Source organism: Strongylocentrotus purpuratus, unplaced genomic scaffold, assembly GCF_000002235.5.
Source record: "Strongylocentrotus purpuratus isolate Spur 01 unplaced genomic scaffold, Spur_5.0 spur5_scaffold_11, whole genome shotgun sequence".
Classification (NCBI taxonomy): Eukaryota; Metazoa; Echinodermata; class Echinoidea; order Camarodonta; family Strongylocentrotidae; genus Strongylocentrotus; species Strongylocentrotus purpuratus.
In genome coordinates, this window is record NW_022145596.1 from 31,938,933 (window position 1) to 31,964,810 (window position 25,878).

The following is a 25,878-nucleotide window of genomic DNA, read 5'->3' on the forward strand; positions in this document are numbered from 1 at the left end:
ATGTACAGTGCTTAGGAAAAACATTGTCAAGAGAAAATAATTTATTTAGATTTTTTTTTCTTCAGCCATTCAATACCTGGTATATTGCTGATAACCAGTCTGAAAATGTATAACCTACATGTATATGTAGTAGCATAGTATTCCATAATATGAAGTATTAGCCCTGCTTTTTCTCTTTTCTACTTTAAAAAAAAAATAGTATATGTACAACTGCAGATACTATTACATGTTCTTCCTTTGTTGATAATAATGATTGTTAATAAAAATGATATTGAAACAAAGGTCAATGTACTCATGTACTGTAACTGCACATACATCATTTTAATACATGTAGATGCAGCCTGCAGGTATTCAAGTTGAACATATTCAACAAAGAGCTCCTTCAGCCAGACATGAGTGTACTATTAATCTTGAAACCTGACATTGTCTATAACTTTAGAGGCCATATTATATGTACATGTATGTAGGCCAATTTTATTTTAACGTGTTATTTTTCTAGAAATATTAAGATTAACTAACAAGTTTTATCCCCCCCCCCCTCCATAATTAGATGTAAGATTCCGGCGATAACCTGCTTGCTATAGCTTTTTATGATTTCTCTGTCATTCTTTATCACATGATCAGGTGGCTCATGAGACGGAGGTCAAAGCTCAGGTCAAGTTGCGTTTCAAGGACAAGGCGGGGAAGGATGTCGTTGTTACCAGAAGTTTGGTAGCTACTCAAAAGGTGAATGCCATATCACTATGTAACAGACCAGTTTGGAGATGGGATATGATTCAAAGGACCCTAAATATCCACAGATCTGTTAAACGTTGAGAACTCCCACTTCATGCATTTTAGAATAATCACTGCCAAAGTGATAGAGGTGCTTCGTAAATACCTTTTGTTTGACTTCTTGAAAAGAATACTTCCATCTTTGTATCACAGAATGTACCATCGGTGCAGAAAGTAGTTATGATTACATAACTTTCATGAACACGTATCCAGCACTTGTCTTGATGGGTTTTACAGTTTTATACAAATCACCTTTATCTTCCAATGCGAAGACAGTATTAACAATTTGGCAAATTCATTAAAAACTTATGACATTTGTAGGATATTGATGAGTTCATTCATCGCACTTGATGTTTTGCTGAAACAACTTTTTGATTAAGCCTATGCTGACAGTTTTAAGGGTTGATATCAAGTAGTGATTGCTTTATAACTGAAGTAGACTGAAAATGATGTGTTTCTTCTCAATGTATTTGGAATCTACATGTCATGAACGTTTATGTCATTCCCAGAAAGGCATTCATTGTAGGCCTTATACCGTTATGCCATTCTTCTTCTTTGATTGTAGATAAAGAAAATTGAATTCAAATCTTTGGAAGGAACTATTCTGAGAGTGGACAACTTTGGAGAGGTAAGATATTTAATAATATATATGTATAGAAACATATTGAAGAATTGCCTAACAAAGCAATATCTATTTGGATGATAGTAGATTTCTTGAGATTTGTTTCAATACGTGAGGCAAATGCTTAACCTGTCATTTTTCTGTGAAGATTTATTGAAAGTACATCTATGTTGCAATGAAAATATATCTTGTGTAATTTCTCTTTTAATGCCATTCCATTCTTTATTTTCATGTATAGGATTACCAGTCATTTCATGAAAATAGTTGAAGGGTACAGATAGGTGAGATGGTACTGTCCAGTAATTGGTTATCTGTTACCCAAGGAATATAATCATTGTAAGAGCTACTTATTTGCATCAAATCATACAAATCAAAATATATCAACAAATTCAGCATTAATTGTTTCTCCTTGTATACTCAATTTTCATTTCCAGAAACACAGCATCAGTTCAAGATGTGCAGAAATAGATCGAGAGGTAATAATATTTCATATTTTTCTGCCCATTTTTATGATACTGTCGTTGTTCATGATGATACATGTATATACTACCATACTTTTGTCTTTATGTCTTTCCATGTAAGTTGATACACACTGGGTTTTTTCTTTGTCACCGTCCTCCTCCTCCTCCTCCTCCTCCTCCTCCTCCTCCTCCTCCTCTTCCTCCTCTTGCTCCTCCTCTTGCTCATCCTGCTCCTCCTCTTTCTCCTCCTCCTGCTCCTTTGCCTCCTCCTCCTCATCCTTCTCTTCCTTCTCCTCCTCCTGCTCCTCCTGCTCCTCCTCCTACTCTTCCTCCTCCTCCTCAGTCCCCTTCTTCTTCTTCTTCTTTGCCTTCCATTCATTCCTCTTTCTTCCTCTTTTTCTTCCTCATTTTCTTCCTCATCTTATTTCTTCTTCTTCTTCTCCTCCTCATCCTCCTCCTCCTCCTCCTCCTCCTCCTCCTCCTCCTCCTCCTCCTCCTCCTCCTCCTCCTCCTCCTCCCCTCCTCCCCTCCCCCTCCTCCTCCTCTTCCTCCTCCTCCTCCTCCTCCTTCCTCTTCCTCTTCCTTTTCTTCTGCTTTTTCTTTTTCTTCTTCTTTCTCTTCATTCCTCTTTGGTTTGGGGAGTTTATTTTTGTTGCTTAGCAGTGAAGGATTTGATTGTTTTGTTATAATATCTATTGATTTCATTCATGTAAAAGACATCATTATGACACCATCTTTTTGATGATATTTGTCTAGATGGTGGAGAGTCTTGGTGTGTCCAAACCAGTTCTTAGCAATGTCATCTTCTGCCATCAGGAAGACGCTAACTGGTAAGATTATCTTTCTTCCACTATGTGTTGTGGTCCCTTGGATTAGTCACAAATTATATGGTCAAATCCCGACCATGACACTTTCCTCATTTAAGGGGACATATCTCTCTATTTTGCCAATGATCCTGCATCATTTGCTCCATGGCAATTTCCTACACTAACTAACTTCAAGCTGGGATCCAACACTATAACCAATACTAATCCTAACCCTAACCCTAAACCTTGTCGTAAGCGCAATTGTAATCCAAACCCTAACCCTATAGGTTTGCTTGTAGTAAGTTGCAGAAACAAATGTCTCATCACGGATTGGGAGCTTCCGAATGATTAAAAATATAAGTTGGTTGCCAGTTTGCTGTTGTGTTGCATTCATGCATGCATGTCAACGGTGGAAATATGGTAGGAATCTTTTGCGGGAAATATTGTTCACAGGTGTTTTGTGGCTGGAAATCCACTGACTTGAATAACTTTGTTGCTTAGAAACATTATTACATGCTATTTTAATGTAACTACCAGTATGTTATTATAAATCAGACAAGCATAGATTTGTGTGAATTTTAACAGAAGCTGATGCAAGGTGATGATACAGACAATTCACACCATTTACCGTATATGGCACCATATATCTGTTTTGAAAAGATTCAACAGCTTGTACATTGGTAAAGAAGATGCTATGCTCATCAGAACTTTTGTTATAGCACCTCACAGAGAAACACCATTACTGCAAAGGAACTGTGATTGATTACTTCAATGTGATGATTTTTTGTTTGTATACATTTAAGTTGCAAAATGTGAGCTAGAGCATCACCAAACATAGTCCAAAATATGCTGATAAAACAGACTCTCAGTGAGAGCTCCGGTGGGCCAATCAAGTGGTTCACTGCATCTCAGAATGACTAAATGATTACAGAACAGGTAATACAAAGGAACAAACTGATACCAACACAAAATAAAAGAAAAATAAAATCTTGTCACATGAAGGAGGTATCCATATGTTCTACATTTAAAAACTTTAAGTATTTTATCTGAAATAAGTATAAGACATGATTTCTGACTTCCGACAATTTTTGTTTTCCTTTAAATTTCTCACTTCTTCTTGTTTAGGCCTCTCAGTGATGGGAAGACACTCAAAGGAAAGTTTGATGAGATATTTGCTGCCACCAGGTAACAATTTTTTTTTTAAATGTTACTTCAATTGAGTAACTTCAATTTTAGGCATTACTGCTCTTCAATTTACATTATTTTGTATTATGGCATGGTGGTAAGTGGATTGTATTGTTAACTCAATCAAAATGTTGTCAATGCAGTCCTATCAAGATGCTTAGTCTTTGACACAAGGCCTTTTGTCTAAAATAAATTGGCTAAAATATATTTACTAGTGTTTGTTCCTGAAAGAGTATACTGGATAATTAATTTGTTTCTTGACATGTACATGTAGTTCACCACCAGAATCCTTAGGGGGATTTTCTGCCCACAGCATGGAGACAATTTAGAAATAGAAAAATTTAACAAAATGTATTTGTGCTCCGACCACAGTTTAGTGGTTTATATTTTTGATATCACATTTTGATATGTATGGTTAAACCCCTTTTCAAAAAATGTAATTTTCATAGTACACTGTATTATGTTTGTGTTGGTTATCTGACAAGAAATCTGCATTTTATTGAGAGTTTTTTGTCTTTGGTTGAGGGAAACTAATTGTGTTTCTGTTAAATTTGTATCCATAGGTACATCAAGGCTCTCGAAACAATCAGAAAGTTAAGGACAGAGCAGGTAATAAGCATTTCTAAATCTTCATCTGATCCTTTCTCTTTACCTCTTGCCCCCTCCACCCTTCTCTCTCCCCCTCTCTTTCTGTCTGTCTGTCTCTCTCTCTCTCTCTCTTTCTCTCACGCTCTCTCTCTCTCTCTCACTCTCTCTCACTCTCTCTCTCTCTTCATCTTCTCTCTTTTTTGTCAGTCTCTCCCTATATTGCTCTTTTATTCCTCTCTTAATGATTGCTTACTTTTCTCCCATTTTTTCCATCTTCTGTTAATTTTAGGGTCACAAGTGAATGTAATTTCAACCCTCTTCCAAAGTGCCTCTTATTAAGCCATTAGATTGTTTTGTTCAAGATGATATATACTTGATTGAGTTCAGACTTGACGATATGCTCTTGATAACTTTGTCATTGCCCCCTTGTTTCATTCAGAGCGGTCAAATCCGGGAGTACATACTAGAGACGAGACATCTGAAAGACTGGAGAGAAAAGGCTAAGCAGGTGATTCATTTGATTTTCTATTTTATATGTAAGATGGATTTTGTTTATTCATTTCACCAAGTTTCATCTCATGTCATCTCCATTGAGTTAATCATTAGTTATTGGACTTAGATTTGTTTTGAAATAATTTCATTTCATTTATTTTCCATTAAAATTCAGAATAAAATACATAACAAATTAAGGAAAATTAAACAAAATAATGTGAAAGTTGAGCTGCGATTTACATACTGAAGCATTATATTCCATGGGTTTTTACCAAACAATTTAAAGTCATAAAAGAAATGAAATGATGAAAGCATGTAATGACAGATATAAAGATTGTTCAGTTGTTACTGTTTTGTGTGAGTATATTGATTAGGTATGGATGTCTGTAGGGGTGTATTTTACAGTCTTTTGTAAAATTTATGATTTTTTTTTTCTTTCTTCTGTTTTGAAGCTATCCAGAGAATTAGATGACAAGAAGGCAAGATTGGAAGCAGCCGAAGGATCAGTCACAAAAATCAATGATCAGCTAAAACCAGTCGAGGTACTATAATCTTATCCATCCTTTTAATGGTACTAATGTCCTTTGGCAAGACTTTAATCTACACTTGCCACTCTCCACCCAGGTGATGTAAATGGGTACCTGGTAGGAAGAAGTTCTTTGAATGCCAAAGAGCCTCATCAGTCGGTGTAGCTCGGCTAAGGCTGGATAATTATGGTACAGAGCTTAGAAACATTTGTAGTCAGCGTTTTATGAATGTTACTATTATGAATATTATTTATTATTATAACTTATACAGCCGTACTCTGTTTACTATGGTTCATATTCACAAAGGCGGACAAAATGAAACCTGGGGATCTTAGTCTTTGTGAAACACTTCCCTGGAGTGTCAAATTTGAAAGCTGTACAAGAACCTACTACTATTATCTCTTTTCACTCCTTCTAGGAACAATATGATGACCTTGTAAGGAAATCCTATCAGATTACAAAGCTGGCAAACGAAGTCGGTAAGAGTGTCAACAAAGTGTTAATCTTATGTTCGTAATCAATCTAACGTATCAGGTAATATGGTAGCTCTGCTAATATTGGGGTAATAAAAGTACAGCTTAGTTCAGTTCAGTTCTTGTAATTAACACATTTGCAATATGCAAGGATGTCAAAACATACAGAAACATATCCAATTACAATAGCAACTAGGAAATAAACATCAACAGCAACAACTTAATATGAAGTGTTGGGAGATTAGCAAGAAGACAGAAGTTGTTGTTAATAGCTCATTCTCCTATACAGCAATAGACACATTAGTATAGAGTAGGCTTTTGCGGGTGCACCATGTGAGAGAGAGAGAGAGGATTGAGGAGTCCTGAAAAGGACTCTGACTTGGTAATATTTCTTGGGGGTGTGTAGTCCTGAAAAGGACTGTTTGTTATTTTTCTTAGCTTATAAGTTCTAAGGAGAACTATAGCGCTTGAAGAGGATGAGTAGCTCAATGTTTCAAACAGGTTGACTATCCGTCGTCAGGAGTGGAGAATAGCTGGCGTGCGTGAGCTTAAGTCACCGGGGTGCGGACGTCAGAGAAAAATAGGTGACCGTGTGGGCTTGAGTCATCGGGAAGTGGACATGGATGGTCGGCTTGTTCATTGATTACCGAGTCAGACTCTTTTTCAGGACTCCTCAATCTTCTCTCTCTCTCTCACATGGTGCACCCGCAAGCCTACTCTATATCTACATCACCATCAGGCCTGATAAAAATCTGATTTAAATCGGTTCCCAATTTTTTTAAATTTTTCCCGGTTTTCTTTTTTCTTCATCCCGATTAGAACATTTTAAAAAAAAACAATCCAGATTGTTGTTTTTTTTTCCAAGATTTTTTTTCCTTCCCTATTTTATCCTGATTTTCCCAATTCCCCCCTTATTTTCTCTATTCTGCCCTATTATGCCCTATTTTTTTCCAAATTTTCTTACTCGAAAGGGAGGAATGTTGTTAGATGCCATTTTTCCCCGCGAATCCTCTTCTTTTTTTTTACTTAAGGGGGACGTGGTTGAGGGGAAAACAAAAAACCTTTTTTTTTTTTTTAGTGCTCACTATCACCCCTGCACCATGCAAGCCGACACTTACAAGCAGCATCAGACACATTAGTATTAAACACTGTATAAATGTTACTATTATATTGTTATCGTGATGCATTCTGCTGTCAAGATGATATAATACACAGAAAGACAATATCAGAGGGATTGGAAATTAAAGTTTAGTCTTTCAGCGGAGCAATGGTATGGAGATGATATGCAGAAGGAAAATGTCCTCTGACCAGTTGTCGAATTTGAGAAGAGTAGGTCAAATTATATTTTTTTAAACAGCCTCTGATTCCAACAAGTTGCTCTGTCCTGATCAATTTTCTTTTTTGTTTCTATTCCAACATTTAGGCTTTCACTGTAAGAAGATGATTGTATTAGTAAGAAGCTTGACTATCAGGCAAAATTAAAATCTGAAAGAGATAGTTCTGAGTGTTTGTTTCCCTTTGTGATCTCTTTCTCACCAGCTAAAAACGAAGGAGAGAAGGACCAGCTGATAAAGGGCATGAAGAGTGTGGAAGACCAGCTGGAAATCATCTTCCAAGGTAACCATGGAAACAGTCATCATTCTTGTAATAATAATAATAATAATAATAATAATAATAATAATGATAGCCTAATAGTCCACTCCAAATTTTATTAAACCGAAACGGAAATTCTTTTTGCCCAATTGACCGTGAGCCCTCCCATCACCTCAACAGTTTTAAAATATCATTCAATAATGAAGGATATTATAATCAGTTTGGAGCGTATATTTGTTGTGCTCATGTTTTTGTTTGTCAATACAAAAATATTTACTCAGGAACTGTGTGAGATACTTGAATAGATCATCGGAACTTTTAGAAATAGTTCTAATTTGACAACCAGTAAATAGAAGTTTTGTACGGCTCTTGTTGACATTTTGCATTTTTATTGCAATGAAATGAATACTTCTGGATCATTGATATATGTGTGTATTTTATTGATAGGGTCTGTTGATGAATTAAGAAGGATCTACAGCGCTCATCAGAGTAAGATTACTGAGAAAGAACATCAACTTCAAGAGGTAAGGCTCAAATCTTACATATAATGAATAGAGCATACTGTATACATTTACAAAGTAATAATTGAAATGTTCCTTTCTAAAGGCTGGCTCTGGTATGACGCAGTGAAACCATGGCATTTTTTTTATGATGACGTAAAGTGTATGATACGCTTCACGTTTCCTTTCTTACAACACGGAGCTGAGTGAATAGATGCAGGAACTTTGTTGCCCGCAGTTGTGCCATTCAATAACATGAAAAGAAAAAAGACCTTAGCTATTTTGTTTTGTTTTGTTTTTGCGATAGTTTACCACGTTGCATCTGAACAAGTGAACAACGAATAGTGTTTAATTCCCTATGCGTCTTTGACCACATACATGTAGGTTCCAACAGATTTTGGATATATGTCATAAATGATCTTTCTAGAGTGACATTTTGACTTACAATGCTTTGTTTCCATGATAATTTTAAAATTCAGTGTCTTGTCATGGATATAAACTGCACAATTGAAGCGACCTGATTGTGATTGAGGAATAAAAATGTTGACAATTTATTAAAGTCCAGACATACTCATCAACAACAACAACAAATGAATTAGGGCAGGATTAGCTGCCAGTGGCACGGAAGAGATTAACAGAATTCTCTAAGATATAAAAGCATAGAAGATCTTTTTTGATAGCATGATGCTTCTCTTCGTCTAAGTGCATAGCTTATGATTATGTACAGACTTGAACATACAGACGGAAAAGGAAAATTTAGAATGGAAGATGATTAAAGAGATCTCTCTCCTCTTTCCACAGAATGAGGGTAAGAAGAGGATACTTCAGGAGTCAGCGCAGAGGACATCAAGTGAGAAATCCAAGCTACTCGTCATTCAAGGAGTCCTTCAACAAGAAGCTCAGGTAATTCATATATTTAGAAATGTTCATTTGTTTGTTTTTTGTTTGTTTGTTTTTTTGTTTTTTGTTTTTTGTTTTTTTGTTTTTTTGTTTTTTGTTAATTATATATTCTGATCTGTATTCAATTGTACAGGTGCGGCTATCTTCTGAACATATGTTCAGAAGAAGAACTTCTTGCGGACATGTCAGGCAAAGTCTTTATAGACTTGTTATTTAATATCACTTGGAATTACAAGTTTCTTTTCATTCCTGCTTTGCAGCAACAACAAGAGACGATCCGTCGACGAGACCATAGGATGCGTGGCCTAGCGACCCAGCTTCATCTCCTTGGTTACAGTGAGACGGGAGAGTTTACCTCCAGCAGGGCGGGTGATTTCATGGAGGAGGTGAAGGAATGGACGGAGGCTCAGAGGGGAGAAGCAGAGAGAATCAAGATTCAGCATGAAGAGAAGGAGAAGGGGGTTGACAAACAGTCACAGGATCTCAGAGCTACCTACACAGGTCTAGAGACAACCATTAAGATGAAGATGGCTACCATTGTGAGTTCTTTCTCTCTCTCTCTACTCCATCTACTCCTCCCTCCTATCTCTCTCTCTTTCTCTACTCGATCTGTCCCTCCCTCCTCCTTTCTCTATTTCTCTCTCTCTCTCTCTTTCTCTACTCAATCTATCCTTCCCTCCTTCTTTCTTTCTTTCTCTCTCTCTCTCTCTCTCTTTCTCTACTCCATCTGCCCATCTCTCTTTTTCTTTTTCTCTGGTTAATGTCCATATTGGTTACTATCCAAATGCAGTAGCTAGCTAAGTACCCTTTGTTTATTTTGTATGCTCAGTTGTGTATGAAATTACTGTTACCCATCAACTGTACTTCATTTCTTATGATACAGGAAAGTTCTACAAAGACATTTGGTATGCAACAAACCATCCCTAAGAAGAACTGCAAGCTTTTAGTTCAACTTTCATGACAACAGTCGAAAAGTATTTCATTACATCACAAGCCTATGTCAGGGGTCAGTCACAAGCATAGCTTTTGGGGGTCTCAATTTGGATGATGTTTGTTCTTCATGATTGCTATGCCTGGTGTTTTTTAATAAACTAAACTGAACTGAACTGATAATGGTTGAACTATTTTCCATTACACCTTTTGTTCTTTCCATGACGGCAGAATGATAATACCTCTAAGCTGCGAGAGATCAAGGGAGAGCTAAGCACGATGGGAGAGAGTTCACAGAGACTCAAGGAGCTAGAGAATGAGAAGAAAACAGCTGTAAGTCCACTTGCTCATTTATGATTGTCAAGTACCTGTTTAAGTCTTTACCTGTTTTTTTTTTTTTTTTTTGGGGGGGGGGGGGGGGTATTTTTTTTAATACATAGATTAAAGATTATTATGTGTTTGTGGTTTGTACTTTATATACCAATAGTTAGGGGAAAATGCAAATAAAGATGGAGACTTTATTAAATTAATTTTTGTTTTGTCCAACTTATAACTAGCATATTTTTCTGAGTTTATTATTTTCACTTGTAATTTTCAGTATATTCTACATGATACAGTATAGTATTAATGACTGCTTTGAGAGAAATAGTTGTTTTATTACGCTCAAGGGAAGGTTAGAATTGTGCTATTCCCCGAGGCTTGCCGAGGGGAATAGCCCAATTGTAACCTTCCCGAGAGCGTATGAAAACAACTATTTCTCGAATATTAAAGCAGTCATTAATACTTTTATATGCCGAAAAAAAATAGACTAAAAAATAAAAAATAAAAAATACTTTTTTTTTTGGTCCAAGATGAGATTCGAACTCTTGCGTACAAAAGGTGATGTTTATAAAGTCAGCGCCTCAGACCTCTCGGCCATCGCGCGTTATTAACGTGTTAGGCAGTTTTGTATTATATATACATTAAAATGGATTGAAACCGGCTTTGCGTGTGATGAATGCTTCGCAAAAGCTCCATGAAACGGACCCTTCTTTTACTTTTGCAATGCATATTGGCACGAACTTAGATCAAGATCTATCGGCAGATGTTGTTTTTTTGTTTTTGAGAGTTAATTTCGTCTTCATGTCAACAATGCAAGATAAAATTGTCGGTAAGATCGATCGAGATTCAATTGTATTGAAATTGCCGACCAATTATTCGCACACGTATGGTATCCTCCATCGCTCAAACCATTTTTTAACATGTAAACCTATGGGGTAACCATGGAGACTGACCTATTTTTTTAATAACCATGGTTATTAAAAATATTGAAATGTTTTATGCATGGTTACCGGGAATTTTACAGGAACAGTTGAAGTTTATGAATGCAATTCGACCAATCAGATGGCTGGATTTCTTAAGTGAGGTATATAATACTTCATACTTAAAACATTTTGATTATTGTTCAGTTGTGAATAACGCTCTAAAAAAAAAATTGTTTTATTATTAATCACCGTCATCTATTTATGTATTGAGCTACAGGTGATAGCATCAAAGATTGAGAAGTATGCATCTTGTGATGTTTATCTTTCAGGAGAGTGAGCTCACTCAGTTAGAGGGCAGTCTCAATGTTGATGACATCAAACAAGAGATTGATTCTTTACAGAGAGAAGCAAAGCAGTATGATAAGAGGATGTCTCAGCTCACGTAAGTCGCCTTATGACAAGCCAATATCTCCTTAAACCAAGCGAATATCACCTTAGACCAAGCCAATATCACCTTAGACCATGCCAATATCTCCTTAGACCATGCCAATATCACCTTAGACCAAGCCAATATCTCCTTAGACCAAGCCAATATCTCCTTAGGCCAAGCCAATATCTCCTTAGACCAAGCCAATATCACCTTAGAACAAGCCAATATCACCTTAAACAAGCCAATATCACCTTAGAACAAGCCAATATCACCTTAGAACAAACCAATATCACCTTAGAACAAGCCAATATCTCCTTAGACCAAGCCAATATCTCCTTAGACCAAGCCAATATCTCCTTAGGCCAAGCCAATATCTCCTTAGACCAAGACAATATCACCTTAGAACAAGCCAATATCACCTTAGACCAAGCCAATATCTCCTTAGAACAAGCCAATATCTCCTTAGGCCAAGCCAATATCTCCTGAGAACTAGCCAATATCACCTTAGAACAAGCCAATATCACCTTAGACCAAGCCAATATCTCCTTAGACCAAGCCAATATCTCCTTAGAACAAACCAATATCACCTTAGAACAAGCCAATATCACCTTAGAACAAGCCAATATCACCTTAGACCAAGCCAATATCTCCTTAGACCAAGCCAATATCTCCTTAGAACAAACCAATATCACCTTAGAACAAGCCAATATCTCCTTAGAACAAGCCAATATATCCTTAGACCAAGCCAATATCTCCTTAGACCAAGCCAATATCTCCTTAGACCAAGCCAATATCTCCAACTGTCATTGATTGAATCCACATATGTCTTCAAAACGGAGCATAGATAAAATAGATTGACCAGTTAAATCTAGAAAGATATTAGATAAGGCTCACAATAATTGAGACATCTTTGACCACAAAAATTTATTGTGCTCTTATAGTAAATGCACATTTTTGAAAGCATTTCATCTATAGCCTCCAAAATACTTCATCCCATTGCAATACATCATACCTACACATGTAAGTCGGTTTGATACCCGCCCCTCAATCACAGAATCACCTGCCAGTGACCACGCAGGGAGGTCTAATTCCTCCTGGCCAAACTAGTGCATATAGGCTTTAAGTTACACATTTGCCATAATAATGATATTCTGGATTTATATCGTGCTACTTGAATTCAGAATAATATTGTTATAGACATTGCTGATGTATTAAAAAAACATGAACAATGTATCAGTGTAACGTTGCCGAGTAAACTACAATGACTTTGCATCCTTCACGGTACCCATTTAATACCTGGGTGTTGCAATTAAGCGAAATACCCTGTGATAGTTTTTATATAACCAGCTATATGTCTTCCTAGATGATGCTAATGCTATGATTAATTTCCCCACAGGAATGAGTTGACAACCATCTCATCTCAGTCACAGGCTAGAGCTAAACTTGAGATGATGCAGAAAGAGAAAACTATCAAAGAGAATCAGATAAGAAGCCTGTAAGTTGTAAGCTTATTATTTTTATTACAACCAAGAGAATTACGAGCTATATAAGATATTTTACCAATTAAGTTTTCTGACATATTTTGCTTCTGTAAATATCGTTTTTAAATATCGGCTTCCAGCCCCATAGTTTCCCTAGACCTATTATTACTTTTGCTATTAAAAACTTTTAATTTTTTTCTTTTTCCCTCTCTCTTCTAAATTTAATTAAAGGAAAAATGCATTGATTCATAGATCCTTGTTATGTAAATATATCATGTGTGAAATCAATCAAAATGTATTTGATAAATCCTTTAATACTGTGTGGCTCTTCCTCTTTCTTTCCTCACCACCGCCCCTCCCCCCTTTCTCCCTCTCCCTCTCTCTCCCTCTCCCTCTCCCCTCTCCCCTCTCCCCTCTCCCCTCTCCCCTCTCCCCTCTCCCCTCTCCCCCTCTCCCCCTCTCCCCCTCTCCCCCTCTCCCCCTCTCCCCCTCTCCCCCTCTCCCCCTCTCCCCCTCTCCCCCTCTCCCCCTCTCCCCCTCTCCCCCTCTCCCCCTCTCCCCCTCTCCCCCTCTCCCCCTCTCCCCCTCTCCCCCTCTCCCCCTCTCCCCCTCTCCCCCTCTCCCCCTCTCCCCCTCTCCCCCTCTCCCCCTCTCCCCCTCTCCCCCACCATCCCTTCCCCTCCCATTACTTCTCCCTCTCTTCTTTACAGTATTCTCTCTCTCCTTCTTTAATTCTCTGACTAATGTAATTTCAAATTCTTATCAGTGACACTTTCAACAATTCAGTCATTTAACTGCTTATATAGCAATGTTTTAAAGCTGTTGTTGTTATTCTTTATTAAAATACACCATTTAATTCATGTCTTTTTTTGTAACCCGATAGGAGAGGAAAGCGTGATGAAGAAATGTTGCATCTTCTTGGTCACTTCCCATCAGAGAACATTAGAACCAAGCTCTCCAATTACCTTGTGTAAGATATTTAGTTTAGTTTTCTTTATAATTATGTGCTTGACTACTGACTTAATAAAGCACTCAGAACTAAATGTGGATTTTTTTTTAATATACTGCTTCTGATGTATTTTCATTTTACAATATGTTCATGCTATGGTTTATGAAATCATGTGAAAAAGATCGTTTAGCAATGTTAAATCTGAGATGCATGGCCCTACGTGTTGTCGGTGTCTGTGATATGGTGTTACGTTGAAGCCTTAAAAAAATTGTGCTTCAAAATGATCAAGAAGTGCCTCAAAAAAAGTAAAAACCTTTAAGTGATCGGTTTTACCATACTCGTTTTTCCCGATAGACTGTAGTGTTATGAAAACCGTTTGGCAAACGCAAAATTTGATTTCGATTTTCAATCATAAATATCTTGATAATCAGACAGGCGATTGGCTTGTAAAGGTCATGGGGTTCCTGACTGACCTAAAGGTTTATAATTATCATTGCAGCATGAGCTACATCAAGGGTTTTTTTAAAGGATCGAAGACAAAGTTACCGGATCCCTTTAAGCATTGATTGTCCAACAACAAAAAGTATTCATAATTTGTACAATCCTTTTATCTACTGGAGGAAGTAAAGATTACATGTAGTTGATTACTTTATCTATTGGACCAATAAAAATTAATCTGAATCTGAAATCTGAATTATTTTTGTGCATCCCATTTATCAAGCCACCATTGTGCTCTTTAAAGTTGTCTCCAATATAGATTATACAGAAAGGAGAGAAGTCCAATGACTTGTTTCAAAGATCAAAAGCATGCTGCTTAATACTTATTACAGTTGTATGAAAGTTACGGATGATGGCCAAACTTTGATTTTACTAGTAATTATCTTTCAAAAGTCTGCAAAGTTTAGCTAGTGAAATGATGGTTTGAATTGAATTTGATTAACTCTAGTGAGAAGACAGAAGAGGTGAAGAGATGTAATAATAAACTTCAGCATGCCAGGATGGATCTCTCAGCTAAGCAGGCCAACAAGAAAACAATCATGTGAGTATTTCATCTTTCTCTTGAATATCTAAGGGTACATTTGATACCTTTTATTTTAGTAAGGGATGTTGTCAAAGATGTCGAAGGCATACATATGCCAATGAATAAAATGAAAACAAAATATTTATTTGAGAGTTTAGAACTATCATTGTGGCTCTTCAAATACTGAAGAGGTTTGATTATTGCTATTAGTAGTAGTAGTATTTATTTTCCATTTGATTAAAAATAGCATACAATACAAGTATGTACATAAGTATCAACGAAACAGCTGGATAACCCACATTCAGCTGTGCCAGGCACGACACTACTGCTCTTCCATGGGGTCCAGAAAGCATATACGTAAATATCAAACATGACATATCATTAGTTACTTAACTAAAGGATATCAAGAAGGTGCAACACACAGTTATGAATGCTTAGACTCTAAAAAATGGTAGTTGTATAAAAGGACTGCGAAAGTCCCCCCACCACCCCCCCCCCCCCCCCCCCCAGACAGAGCAATCGAAATCCTGAGTCTGCTACAGTGTTTTGCTGCTATTCTGTTGTTTTATGTGCTTTTATATTTGCTTTGTTAACAATTTCTTTTTATAAGTTATCCAATTTGTTAACTCTTCTGTCTTTCAGGGACCAATTGAAGAAGAAAGAAGATGAACTGAGAAGCAACACAGATCAGCTGATGTCGGCTTGTGGAAGTGAAGATATCGATGAATCTATTCAACAAATCACACAATCTATCAACAGTCTTCAGAAGTGAGTAATGATAACAATAATATAATATGCCGCTTTTTATATAGCGCTTAATACATCTACGATGTCTCTGAGTGCTTTACAGATATGTCTCATTGCTACCATCTTCATCATCCACTAGAACACCTGGAATTGAATGATTTTGGTGCTGCTGCTGATATTTAGTGATGACCGCCATTATGATTGGATAAAACTTTGCCAATAAAGAGCAGATTCAAATTTTAATGATGAGTTTATACTATCATGATAATGGCATGATATCGAATCTTGTTAATCTATCTTTGATTTGATAGATCTTGGTATCTGATGACATAAACGGAGATTTATCCTAGTCCTTCGAGAGTGTACCGATGTGTGAAAAGAAGAAAACAAAATATACCTCGTCAGGAAACAATCCAGAAATCAATTTTGTAATTTGTAATTTGTTTGGCTCGTCACGCTTGTACATACTTTCAACATTACATTTCTGCTGTTTTTGTGTTGATTGCAGTGAGCGTGGAGCGTTGACAGGTAGCAAGCATCTGTTTGATCGATACATCCAATCTTTGCAACGAACTGATGCACTCTGTCCTCTCTGTCATCGTGGCTTTGATTCAGGAGTAGAGGTCCAGGAACTCGTTCAAGAGGTACGGTCTAAACCTTAATGTTTAACCTCATGTTGTGTAAATTCATGAATTTTTTTCTCTTTAACTCTCCTGCTTAAATCAACTTGTAAACTCTTGCACTCCAGAAATAAACCGCTTAGTCTAATTAAAAAGAGATGTAAATAAGATGATGTCTCGACTAGATCAGATCCAGAGTTGCACTGTTTTTACAAGAAGAAACTCAAGTTTAACAGATCAGAACATAAGTGACTTTATAAATAAAGAACAAATCAGAAACATAAAATGGAATAGAACAAGATAATGGAAGAACCCAGGGAGAAGGAATAACCAATTGACAGTATGGAAGGAGGATCATGAGGTGTCCTGAATATAAATTAGAACTAAACAATAGAACCATGTGAAGTGGAAATGGAATGAAAATGGTAACATTAGAGGTGGAAATGGAACAGAAGTAATAAGGTGTAGCAATGGCAATGAGAGTGATGTGTGAAGGTGGAGAGGGGAATGGAGGTCATGAGTTGAAATAGATGCAAAAGAGATGTAAATCATAGAGTATGGAAGGCAAGATGTAAAACCATTAAATGTAAATTAAATATCAAATGTTACAGTTGTATCAAGTTTTACAGAGCAACATTTCAGGGCTCTGTCAGTATTGTTTTGTTTTTTGGTCATGTTTATTTGTTTTTTTTTATTTATTATTTTGCTATTAGTTTAGACCCAGTTTGATCCTAGTGTCAGTGACAAATTTTTGCACAAACAGAGGCATGTACATACACATTCAAGGAAATTCTTTTTACATGTATTTTTATACTAATTCCATCTTGGGAATAAATGATGTATTTGTTTTGTTTTCCACCTTGCTCTCTCTCCACTCTACTAAATTTGTTTGTAATTTGTTGAAAAGTAAAAGTTTTTTATATTTGTTTTACACCTCCAGCTTCAAGACAAACTTCGCCTGGCTCCAAGCAAGCTAGCAGAAAAGGAACGTACCATTACGAAGCAGAGGGAAAAATCTGATCGTCTGTTGGTACTCAGACCAATTAAGGATGCTGTAAGTTGTTCCCCTTAAAAACTACAAGTAGCTCTCAACCCATTGGCTACAGGAACCGGGTGGTTCCTATGTTAAGTCCTTGGGAATGAGAGAATTTAATAGTCAACAGGTTAATAGCTCAGATGGTGATCAACATATGAGGATAAAAAGCAAATAATTACCGTTGGTGAAGGTGATGGGTCAAACTATCACTTCAGAGGCAAGCGTATACATTCAGATCGCCGAGGAAGTGATAGTTTGCCATCGCCTGAAACCAAAAGGTGATTATTTGCTTTATATTCCACATCGGAAACATTTCACTTCTTCCGTCATTTAAGAGCAACGAGTCATCATTTAACAGCTAGCAAACTGTGTACGAAACTTACAGTGTATGCAGTATGGTGGTGTGGCCACAGTTCACCCGTCACAAAAGTTTGGGTACTTACACTAAAAGCGCTTAAAGAGGAGAGCAATACGCAACGTATACAATTAAAGTGCGTTGCACTGTGTAGATAGTACTGCTATCTACATAGTGCAACAAACTTTTCTTCTCCCATCAAAGATAGGCGAACTATCTTTCATCACGTGATTTACTTTTGACCAATCGTAGAGCAAGATTCTTAGTATGTGGTATATAATACAAAATACTTATTGACAAAATTCTTCATTTTCATAGTAATTGTTTTGATATAGAATTCTGATTGGGTCATTGAGCCTGTCATAAACTGACAGATCACTATTGATGATGAAAAGAAACCATTAGCTGAATCCACTTTGCTACTCTCTCTCTCTCTCTCTCTCTCTCTCTCTCTCCAGGCAAAGAAGCTGTCAGAGCGAGAGATCCCAGACCTCAAACTGAAGTTATCTGCTGTCAATGCTGATATTGAAAAACTCAATGCAACCGTTATGGAGGTAAGTTCTATGATGATGTAAGGAGTAGTACGCATCACGTTTCTGTATCTTATAACACAGAGCTTAGTGAATATGCGCAGGAGCTTTGTTGCAAGCAGTTGGTATTCCTTTACACTCAAAAGTGTTTGTTTTGTGTTTTGAGGGCGATGTACATGAACAAGCCTTACTGATTCATATCAGATGATGTAGCCTTTATACCATGACATGTTTTCATATTGGTAGTGGTGATAGTGATCCTGTGCCTCTCAACTGCAATTGATTTCGTCATAGATGAAGCGATGGCGAGGGATATGAACCAGAGCTCTAATTCTGTCTGTCTTTTTATCCCTTGATCTTTCTTTCCCGTAGGCTGAAGATAACGTCAGTATGTTGCAGGTTGATGAAGCGATGGCGAGGGATATGAAACCAGATATCCAGATACTAGAGAAGACCCTCACAGAGCTCCGAGACCTAGAACGCAAGATTGGAGAACAGTCCAAGTACTTCTCAGGATCAGGTAAAAACAATTCTGTATAGGCAATTCGTACAAGAATGTAATTCCAGTTAAAAAGAAATTATTTGTACTCTTACCAAGTTTTGAATTTGTTTAATTATGTGAAAAATGTATCTGTCTTATATTTAGATATGTCTTGTATTTATGTTTCTCGAGAATGTGACATCTATTTTAAAGCTTACATCTAAATGTATTAAACAAAGGCCCTAATTCAACCAGTCCACCTTTCATTATTGAGTTATGAAAAGCACAAGAGACATCAAATTTACAAGAGGTATGAATAATTATGTTGTTAGCTGTCTTTCTTTTGCCTGGTGAATGTATTGGACATTTTGAAAGAAGGCAGTGATTATTATCACTGGTACGATGAGATAGATAGATTAGCATTCATGTGATTAGGAAATTCCTTTTCCTACTGTGCTGTTAGTGTACATGTTGGTTAGTGTGAGAATTTGATCATGATTATAAGATGGACATAATGTCTCTGTAACTATAATGTACAGTATTCCTTGTCTAAGATTTTGCATTTTGTCACAATTTTCTAAAACTATCTATGGTTCATTTTTCTGTGTTATGTAACTAATTTGTGTACATGTATCTTTTTGTATTACATTGAAATAGGCATAAGAAAATATTCAGAAAATAATATTTATTTAACCAAGTAACTAAATTTTTATTACATTGTAGTAACTTTTGGAATCTTGGAAAAAATATGTCAGGTATTTTTTTGAAGGATGACTGCCAAAGATTTTTTACTGATTTGTTGCGAGAGACATTAGTTTAATCTGTCCTTTGTTATTCATGTGTGTGTGTATGTGTGTTTCTCTCTTCTCAGATATAAGCAGAACTCTTCAACAAGTCAACACCGAGACAGCAGAAGTCAAGATCAAGTTGTGAGTCACATTTTTTTTGTTCTGATAATAGCACCGGTATCTGCCAAGCCCCAGCCCCCCCCCCCCCCCCCCCCCCCCCCTCCGGGGTTGGAGGGACTGCATTCGCGTTCCAAAATCGCTGGTAAAGGGGTACTTTTCACGCAACAAAGTCCGGATCGCAGTACACAAAAATCTGACTTTACGCATCAGAGATAGAGGGTGCTTTTAAAGGGAAGGAACATGCATTCACATACCCTAAATTACACTGAGTTGGGGGGGGGGGCGGGCTGCCAGGTAGGCGCTCATTCATTTTAAAATGATCTGCATCAAACTCTTCTGAACCTTTTTGTCTACATTACACCAACAAGTCCTTAGCATTGCTATGTGCCTTCTCATTAATGCACAGGCATGTAATAAATTGTTTCATGATGTACAAAGGAGATTGGTTATTTTTACTTAAATGTTGGTTGCATTGAAGGTCATTCTTAAATTTCATAAGTTACATTAATGAATGAATACCGGTAGATGAATAGAGAGTCATTTTCTTCTTTTTTTATTTTTATTTTTTTAAGGAATACAGTGAGGAGTACCCTAGAGTTGAAGCAACGTCAGAGACAGGAACATGTTGACAATGTAAACATGATGAGAATCAGCATCAATAGCATCACCAGTGAGACACTTCGTCTATCTGCTAAGCTTCAGAAGAGAGAGAAACTAGAGAGTGAGCAAGCAGAACTGAGTACAAACACTAGAACATTCCAAAGAGAAATAGAGGTAGGAGGATATGAAATATGGAGTGGTGGTAGTGGTGATGACGATGATGATGTTGTTGGTGGTGGTGGTGGTTGTAGTGGTGATGCTGGGGTTGGTGATGAGGATGGTGGTGGTGGTGGTGGTTGTAGTGGTGGGGGTGGTCATGGTGGTGATGATGATAAGGAGGAGGGGGATGATGTTGTTGGTGCTGCTAGTGGTGATGATGGTGGGGAGGAGGGGGACGATGATGATGATGGTGGTAGTGGTGGTGGTGATGTTGGCTGAGGTGATGATGATGGGGAGGAAGAGGAGGATGATGATGATGGTAAAGTGGTAATTGTGATGGTGGTTGTAGTAGTTGCGATAAGGATGATGAGGATAGTGATTAAATTGATTGTGATGATGGAGGTAGTGTAAGAGTATTGGTATTGATACCCTATGAAGATGATGGTGGTGATTAACTATATACCTTCAGCTACGTTCTATTTATATTTCTTAACAAACTTAGAAGTCACAATTGAGCATTATTTGAATAATAATTCATTACTTTGCAGACAGTAGAGAATTAGATGTACCAGTAACCACGTTTATAGCCTTTTATTATTACATGTTTTTGTTTACCCTTCCGTTTTCTTTCTTGCCCTTTTCCCTCTCATAACAGGATTCCAGACAAGAACAGAGACCGATCAAGGTAATTACATACTGGTAGTGTGTCTAGGCACATTACGCACTGTGTATAACTCTGTATAATTAGTTTGTATTAAAGCTGGATATCTGGTCAAACTGTTGTGTGTAATGAATGATAGTAATAATAATAATTTAAGATTTGTAAAGCACACATATCTGACTATAATGGCACCCAAGAATGAAATTACAGGAATACAAAAGTTAAAAACCACCAGAATGATGGTAATGGCAATGCGATGATCAGATATACTAGTAGGCAAAGAGGAAAATTGCATATATTTATGTGTGAAGCAAACCCAACCCAGCAATAGTTGAAATGTTGAATAGAATGACGTTGGTCAGAAGGATGATTAAACTGGTTTGATTTACTTGGGTATCTTGATTATCACATCCTAAGTTTCTGATTGGATAGAAGCAAGATGTGATAAGCTCTTTGTAGTGTTTCTAGCGACAGGTGTATCACCTATGTGGAGATATCATGGTATAGTGGTTCATTCACTTGACTCTTAAACACCAAAGGCCAAGGGTTTGAACCCCAGTCTGGCACTAACGTCCTTTGGCAAGACATTAATCTACATTTGCTACTCTCCACCCAGGTGTAAATATGTATCTAGCAATTGCTGGGGTAATAATAATTGTAGAGCCCTCGGGAAGAACATTATTGATGCTGATGAGGCTTCCCAGGATACACAAAATTATTGTTATTTTTAACTGACCCAGTTCTCTGGACGTTGTAATAAAAAAAAGTTTAAGCAGATTCTCTTGTTTATCTTCACTACACCAGGAGATATACATATGTCATCAGAAAGTCAATAATCTCTGATGTTTTGAAATGTTTAGAAAATCTTTTTTGTTTTCATTGTTTATAGTTGTTGTTTAGATTTTTCTTGACAATGTTCCATACTTGACGCTTGTTTATTTTTCTTCTTCTGGTAGGACAAGCTTCAGAAGTTAGCTCAAGATAAAGTTGCTATCACTCAGAAGAAAGAGAGTGAAATCAAAGAAATCAGAGAGAAGGTATGTATTATAAAGGGGAGGACATACATCAAAATAGGATCATACATTTCATTTAATTTGATTATCAAGTCTGGAGCACTTTTCTTACGCCTTGTTCAGATATGATGCAGTTAACCACAGCGGTTTTTATTTTAGGATGATGTGAGTGTAATATGCTTCACAATTCAGTTTCTTATAACAAAGAGCTCAATAAATATACATAGGACCTTTGTTGGTCCGATCAACCATAACAAAGTGCTCAAATTGAGTTTAGCATAGAAATCATTGCCAATTATGTTTAGAAGTAACGGTACTCAAGCTTCTTGGTGAATCAATTTTATAAACCCAAAGTTTATGTGATGTTATATAAATGTGAAGCTGTGTAACACTGTTTTTTTTTTAAAGTGCATATTAAGCAAAGATTTTGAAGAGAAGCAACTGAAACAGGAATGATTCTGGCAAGACACTACTATATAAATTCATTGCATTAAAATCTTCAACAGATGATTTCATCTTCCGTATGTACTAGAAGATCTCATACCAATGTTTATGTGGACATCATCATAGTTTTTGCCCCAACCTCATGGAATGACCTATATGTTTCTTTCAGATTGATGAGGTCCAGCAGCAGCTGAGAGATATCCGTGCAGGGACATCAAACATTGCAAAGTAAGTCCATCTTCTACTTACCTCTCTTTAGGGGCCTTTCATTTCTAATGTCATGTTTGTTTTTAGAGAGACTTTCTGAAAACTTTCTACACTTCTAGCACAGTCTTCCTTCATTGATTGTTGGTGAAATTAGATTTAGAATTTGGTCATCAAAGGCACCTCGAAATAGATGTTATTGTCTAGATTTTGGCATGATCATTATACCCACCTCATAACGTATATATTGGGCGTATCATTTCCTTGGAAAATGTATGTTATCTTTGATCATTCCGCCAGGGATATTAATCACTTCCAGTAGTACTCTATCTATTCCTTGGAGTTCTTTTAACCCTTACTGTACTGGGCTATTTTGAGCTCACATGAGCTGAACACGAAAATGTGCATGTTTGTAGATATTTACGTAAGGAACAAGATGGTATAATTAGTGTTTTCCTAATATGCAAATTTTTGTCGTTACAGCCTAATTAATTATGCAAAATGCGAAGTTTATGCATTTTACAGAAAACTCTACATATTTGGCTGTAGACTTGTGAAGAATCTTGAAAATGTATTGAATAAATGTTTCCTTCATCTCAAATTCATGAGGTTTCATTATTTTTATGATTTATTGAAAATGCATAGGTTAATTTGTATAAATTATGAATACGCAAATTAAGCATTCATGAATATCAAATCTGGAACTATACAGGGAACTAGAATCATTACAAAAATTGTCAGACTCCACTTTTTGAATGTTGAAACTCATTATTCATATGAAACTTCTTTTCTAACACAAAATAGTTATTTTTATGTATTTAATAATGATATTTATGCAAATTTTATGCAATTTTCGAATATTCATTTTCTTATGTATTTTATTGTTTTTTATTTCTTATTATATATATTGTTTTATTTCTAATATATTCTTTTGTTCTGGAATACATCAAGTTACTTTGAGAAACATATAAAAGCAATTTGATATCAATTCATATCTCCCTCTTAGGAAGAAATACATTTAAACCTGTATTCACATTTCTGCTTGAACATGAATACAAATGTAAATGCAATTATAGCATTTTTTGATGACATGCGCATACTAATTGTTATGTAACACCTTACAGGTATATCTGATTTAGACGAAAATGGTATCAAAATGTGCGTAAGACTTGAGGGGAAAAAGTCATGAAACAACAATTCAAAATTCCAAGCGGTTACGGCACAATCTCTGAAAATGTCGAGGGGGGGGGCCTGGAAGGTCCAGTACAGTAAGGGTTAAGATATGTTGTATAATCACACTTTTTCTCACAGAGATATCCTTTTTCAATGTTTCTTTTACTAGAGCTCTGTTAAATTTACCAGAACACTTTTGGAGCTTTTAAGAGCTAAATCACACACCACTCCTGTGTTTTTCTTCTTTTTTTGCTGTTCATAATCTCTCTGTATTTGTGTTGTATTATCAGGTATGTGACGGATGGGAAGGAGTCTAAATTGGATGATGTAGAGGTGAAGATCATGGACCTTAATGAGAAGCTTACTAAATTGGGTGAGGATCTAAGTCTAATGACAGCTACTATTGAACAACTCAAAGATGACATCAGTAATCAGAAGGTATGCTACTTTATTCATTTTCAATTCATGTAGATTAATTTAATTTCTTCAGCCTCAATCTAATCTGAGCCAATCCCCAGAATACTACTTGGTTTAGCTTCTTTTATTTGCAGTTAATCATCTCTATATGAATGATGTATGGACCAAAATAAGATTTGTAATCCATGAGTGTTTTTATTCATTTCAACACATGGGGCAGATGAGCCCCTTCAACAGAAGTTGGTTTTCAAAGGGGTCCACAAAATAAAAACAATTAAAAAAAAACTGTTACGAAAATGAAAACAAAGACGAAAAACAAACAAACAATACATACCGGTATACCGTTTTTGTTAAAGTGTGCAGACAAAATCATGTAAAGATTTCCTGTGACCTGTGTTTACCATATTATGTAGGGTGATGGTCTCTACACTTTGGGTTTGTGGGTTGGTTTGTTAGTACCTCTTTAGATAACAGTATACTACTTAATTCAAGATCTTGTGCATATTGTTATAGTGGTAACCATTTACCTCAGTTATTGCTTTAATTTCTTCATCAAGATATGTCATATGGGGATGTTTGGCAACTTTTGTTTTTGTTTCCCATAATACGAGCTTTTATCAATGGGTAGGATTTTTGAACAAGGGCCCATATTCATGAAACCTTAGTAAGCCAAGTACGTACTATAGCCTATGTAATTAATTGACAACTAGCGCAGTAAGGTTTTATGATTATGGGACCTGTTAATTTGGGAGTCTTCAAGACACTTCAAGACACTGATCTTATGGAATGTGGGGTAAGTGCATATCATGACCATGTCTTGTCTCCCTGCAGGTGAAAGAGATGGAGTTAGGGAACAACATGCGCCTGAAAAAGTACCAGCAAGAGGTTGAGAAGAAGAGCGGTGAGATAGAGAAGCTTCAGGAGAAACTAGGTGGTTATAATCTGATCACTATCGAGAGAGAGAAGACAGAGATGGAGAAGAAGAAAGCTTCTCTTAATAGAGAGGTAAATAATAATAATATCCCGTTTTTATATAGCACTTAATACATCTACGATGTCTCAAAGCGCTTTGTAGATATACTATTACCCTGGTCAATGGATTCAATACTTGCCTGCACATGCTGTGTGCACAATCTCCACTCCCTGGGGAGCATTCCACCCAGGTGTTAATTGATGCTCAAAAACTGTTTGACCAACAATGACGGTCGCATCGTACCAGGTACCCATTTAACACCTGGGTGGAGAGCAGCAAGTGCAGGTTAATATCTTGCCAAAGGATATTAGCGCCGTGTCTGGATTTTAACCCTTGACCTTCGCATCTCCAGTCAAGCGCCTTAAACCACTCGGCCACAACACTCCTGCATTCTTGTCCCTCAAACCTTTTTTTGCCTCTGTCTCGGACCAATAGGAGTATGGCCATGATGACTCAAAGGTCACTCACATGACAAGGCGTATCAAATTTCTTCTTGGCAAAAAACACTGCATTATCAATCCCTCTCTTTTTGTTGTTGACATTATTGCTCATTACCGTTCATTAAAAACAAGTTGAATTTT

At 36.7% G+C, this 25,878-nt stretch overlaps 1 protein-coding gene across 1 annotated transcript in view; it reads left to right on the forward strand.

Moving 5' to 3' along the window:
* LOC581691 (DNA repair protein RAD50) overlaps positions 1 to 25,878 on the forward strand; it is a 37,312-nt gene that overhangs the window by 3,439 nt on the left and 7,995 nt on the right. Inside the window, exons 3-32 of the mRNA XM_030981184.1 lie at positions 625 to 726; positions 1,340 to 1,402; positions 1,831 to 1,872; positions 2,614 to 2,687; positions 3,789 to 3,848; positions 4,412 to 4,457; positions 4,876 to 4,944; positions 5,381 to 5,470; positions 5,874 to 5,934; positions 7,468 to 7,545; positions 7,969 to 8,045; positions 8,823 to 8,924; positions 9,182 to 9,460; positions 10,083 to 10,184; positions 11,425 to 11,537; positions 12,922 to 13,020; positions 13,890 to 13,976; positions 14,902 to 14,994; positions 15,619 to 15,744; positions 16,232 to 16,367; positions 17,284 to 17,397; positions 18,193 to 18,288; positions 18,637 to 18,784; positions 19,617 to 19,674; positions 20,226 to 20,427; positions 21,068 to 21,097; positions 22,030 to 22,110; positions 22,700 to 22,758; positions 24,198 to 24,345; positions 25,156 to 25,329. Of these exons, the coding sequence (XP_030837044.1) occupies positions 625 to 726; positions 1,340 to 1,402; positions 1,831 to 1,872; positions 2,614 to 2,687; positions 3,789 to 3,848; positions 4,412 to 4,457; positions 4,876 to 4,944; positions 5,381 to 5,470; positions 5,874 to 5,934; positions 7,468 to 7,545; positions 7,969 to 8,045; positions 8,823 to 8,924; positions 9,182 to 9,460; positions 10,083 to 10,184; positions 11,425 to 11,537; positions 12,922 to 13,020; positions 13,890 to 13,976; positions 14,902 to 14,994; positions 15,619 to 15,744; positions 16,232 to 16,367; positions 17,284 to 17,397; positions 18,193 to 18,288; positions 18,637 to 18,784; positions 19,617 to 19,674; positions 20,226 to 20,427; positions 21,068 to 21,097; positions 22,030 to 22,110; positions 22,700 to 22,758; positions 24,198 to 24,345; positions 25,156 to 25,329 (3,009 nt within the window). The remainder of the gene's footprint in view (positions 1 to 624; positions 727 to 1,339; positions 1,403 to 1,830; positions 1,873 to 2,613; positions 2,688 to 3,788; positions 3,849 to 4,411; positions 4,458 to 4,875; positions 4,945 to 5,380; positions 5,471 to 5,873; positions 5,935 to 7,467; positions 7,546 to 7,968; positions 8,046 to 8,822; positions 8,925 to 9,181; positions 9,461 to 10,082; positions 10,185 to 11,424; positions 11,538 to 12,921; positions 13,021 to 13,889; positions 13,977 to 14,901; positions 14,995 to 15,618; positions 15,745 to 16,231; positions 16,368 to 17,283; positions 17,398 to 18,192; positions 18,289 to 18,636; positions 18,785 to 19,616; positions 19,675 to 20,225; positions 20,428 to 21,067; positions 21,098 to 22,029; positions 22,111 to 22,699; positions 22,759 to 24,197; positions 24,346 to 25,155; positions 25,330 to 25,878) is intronic.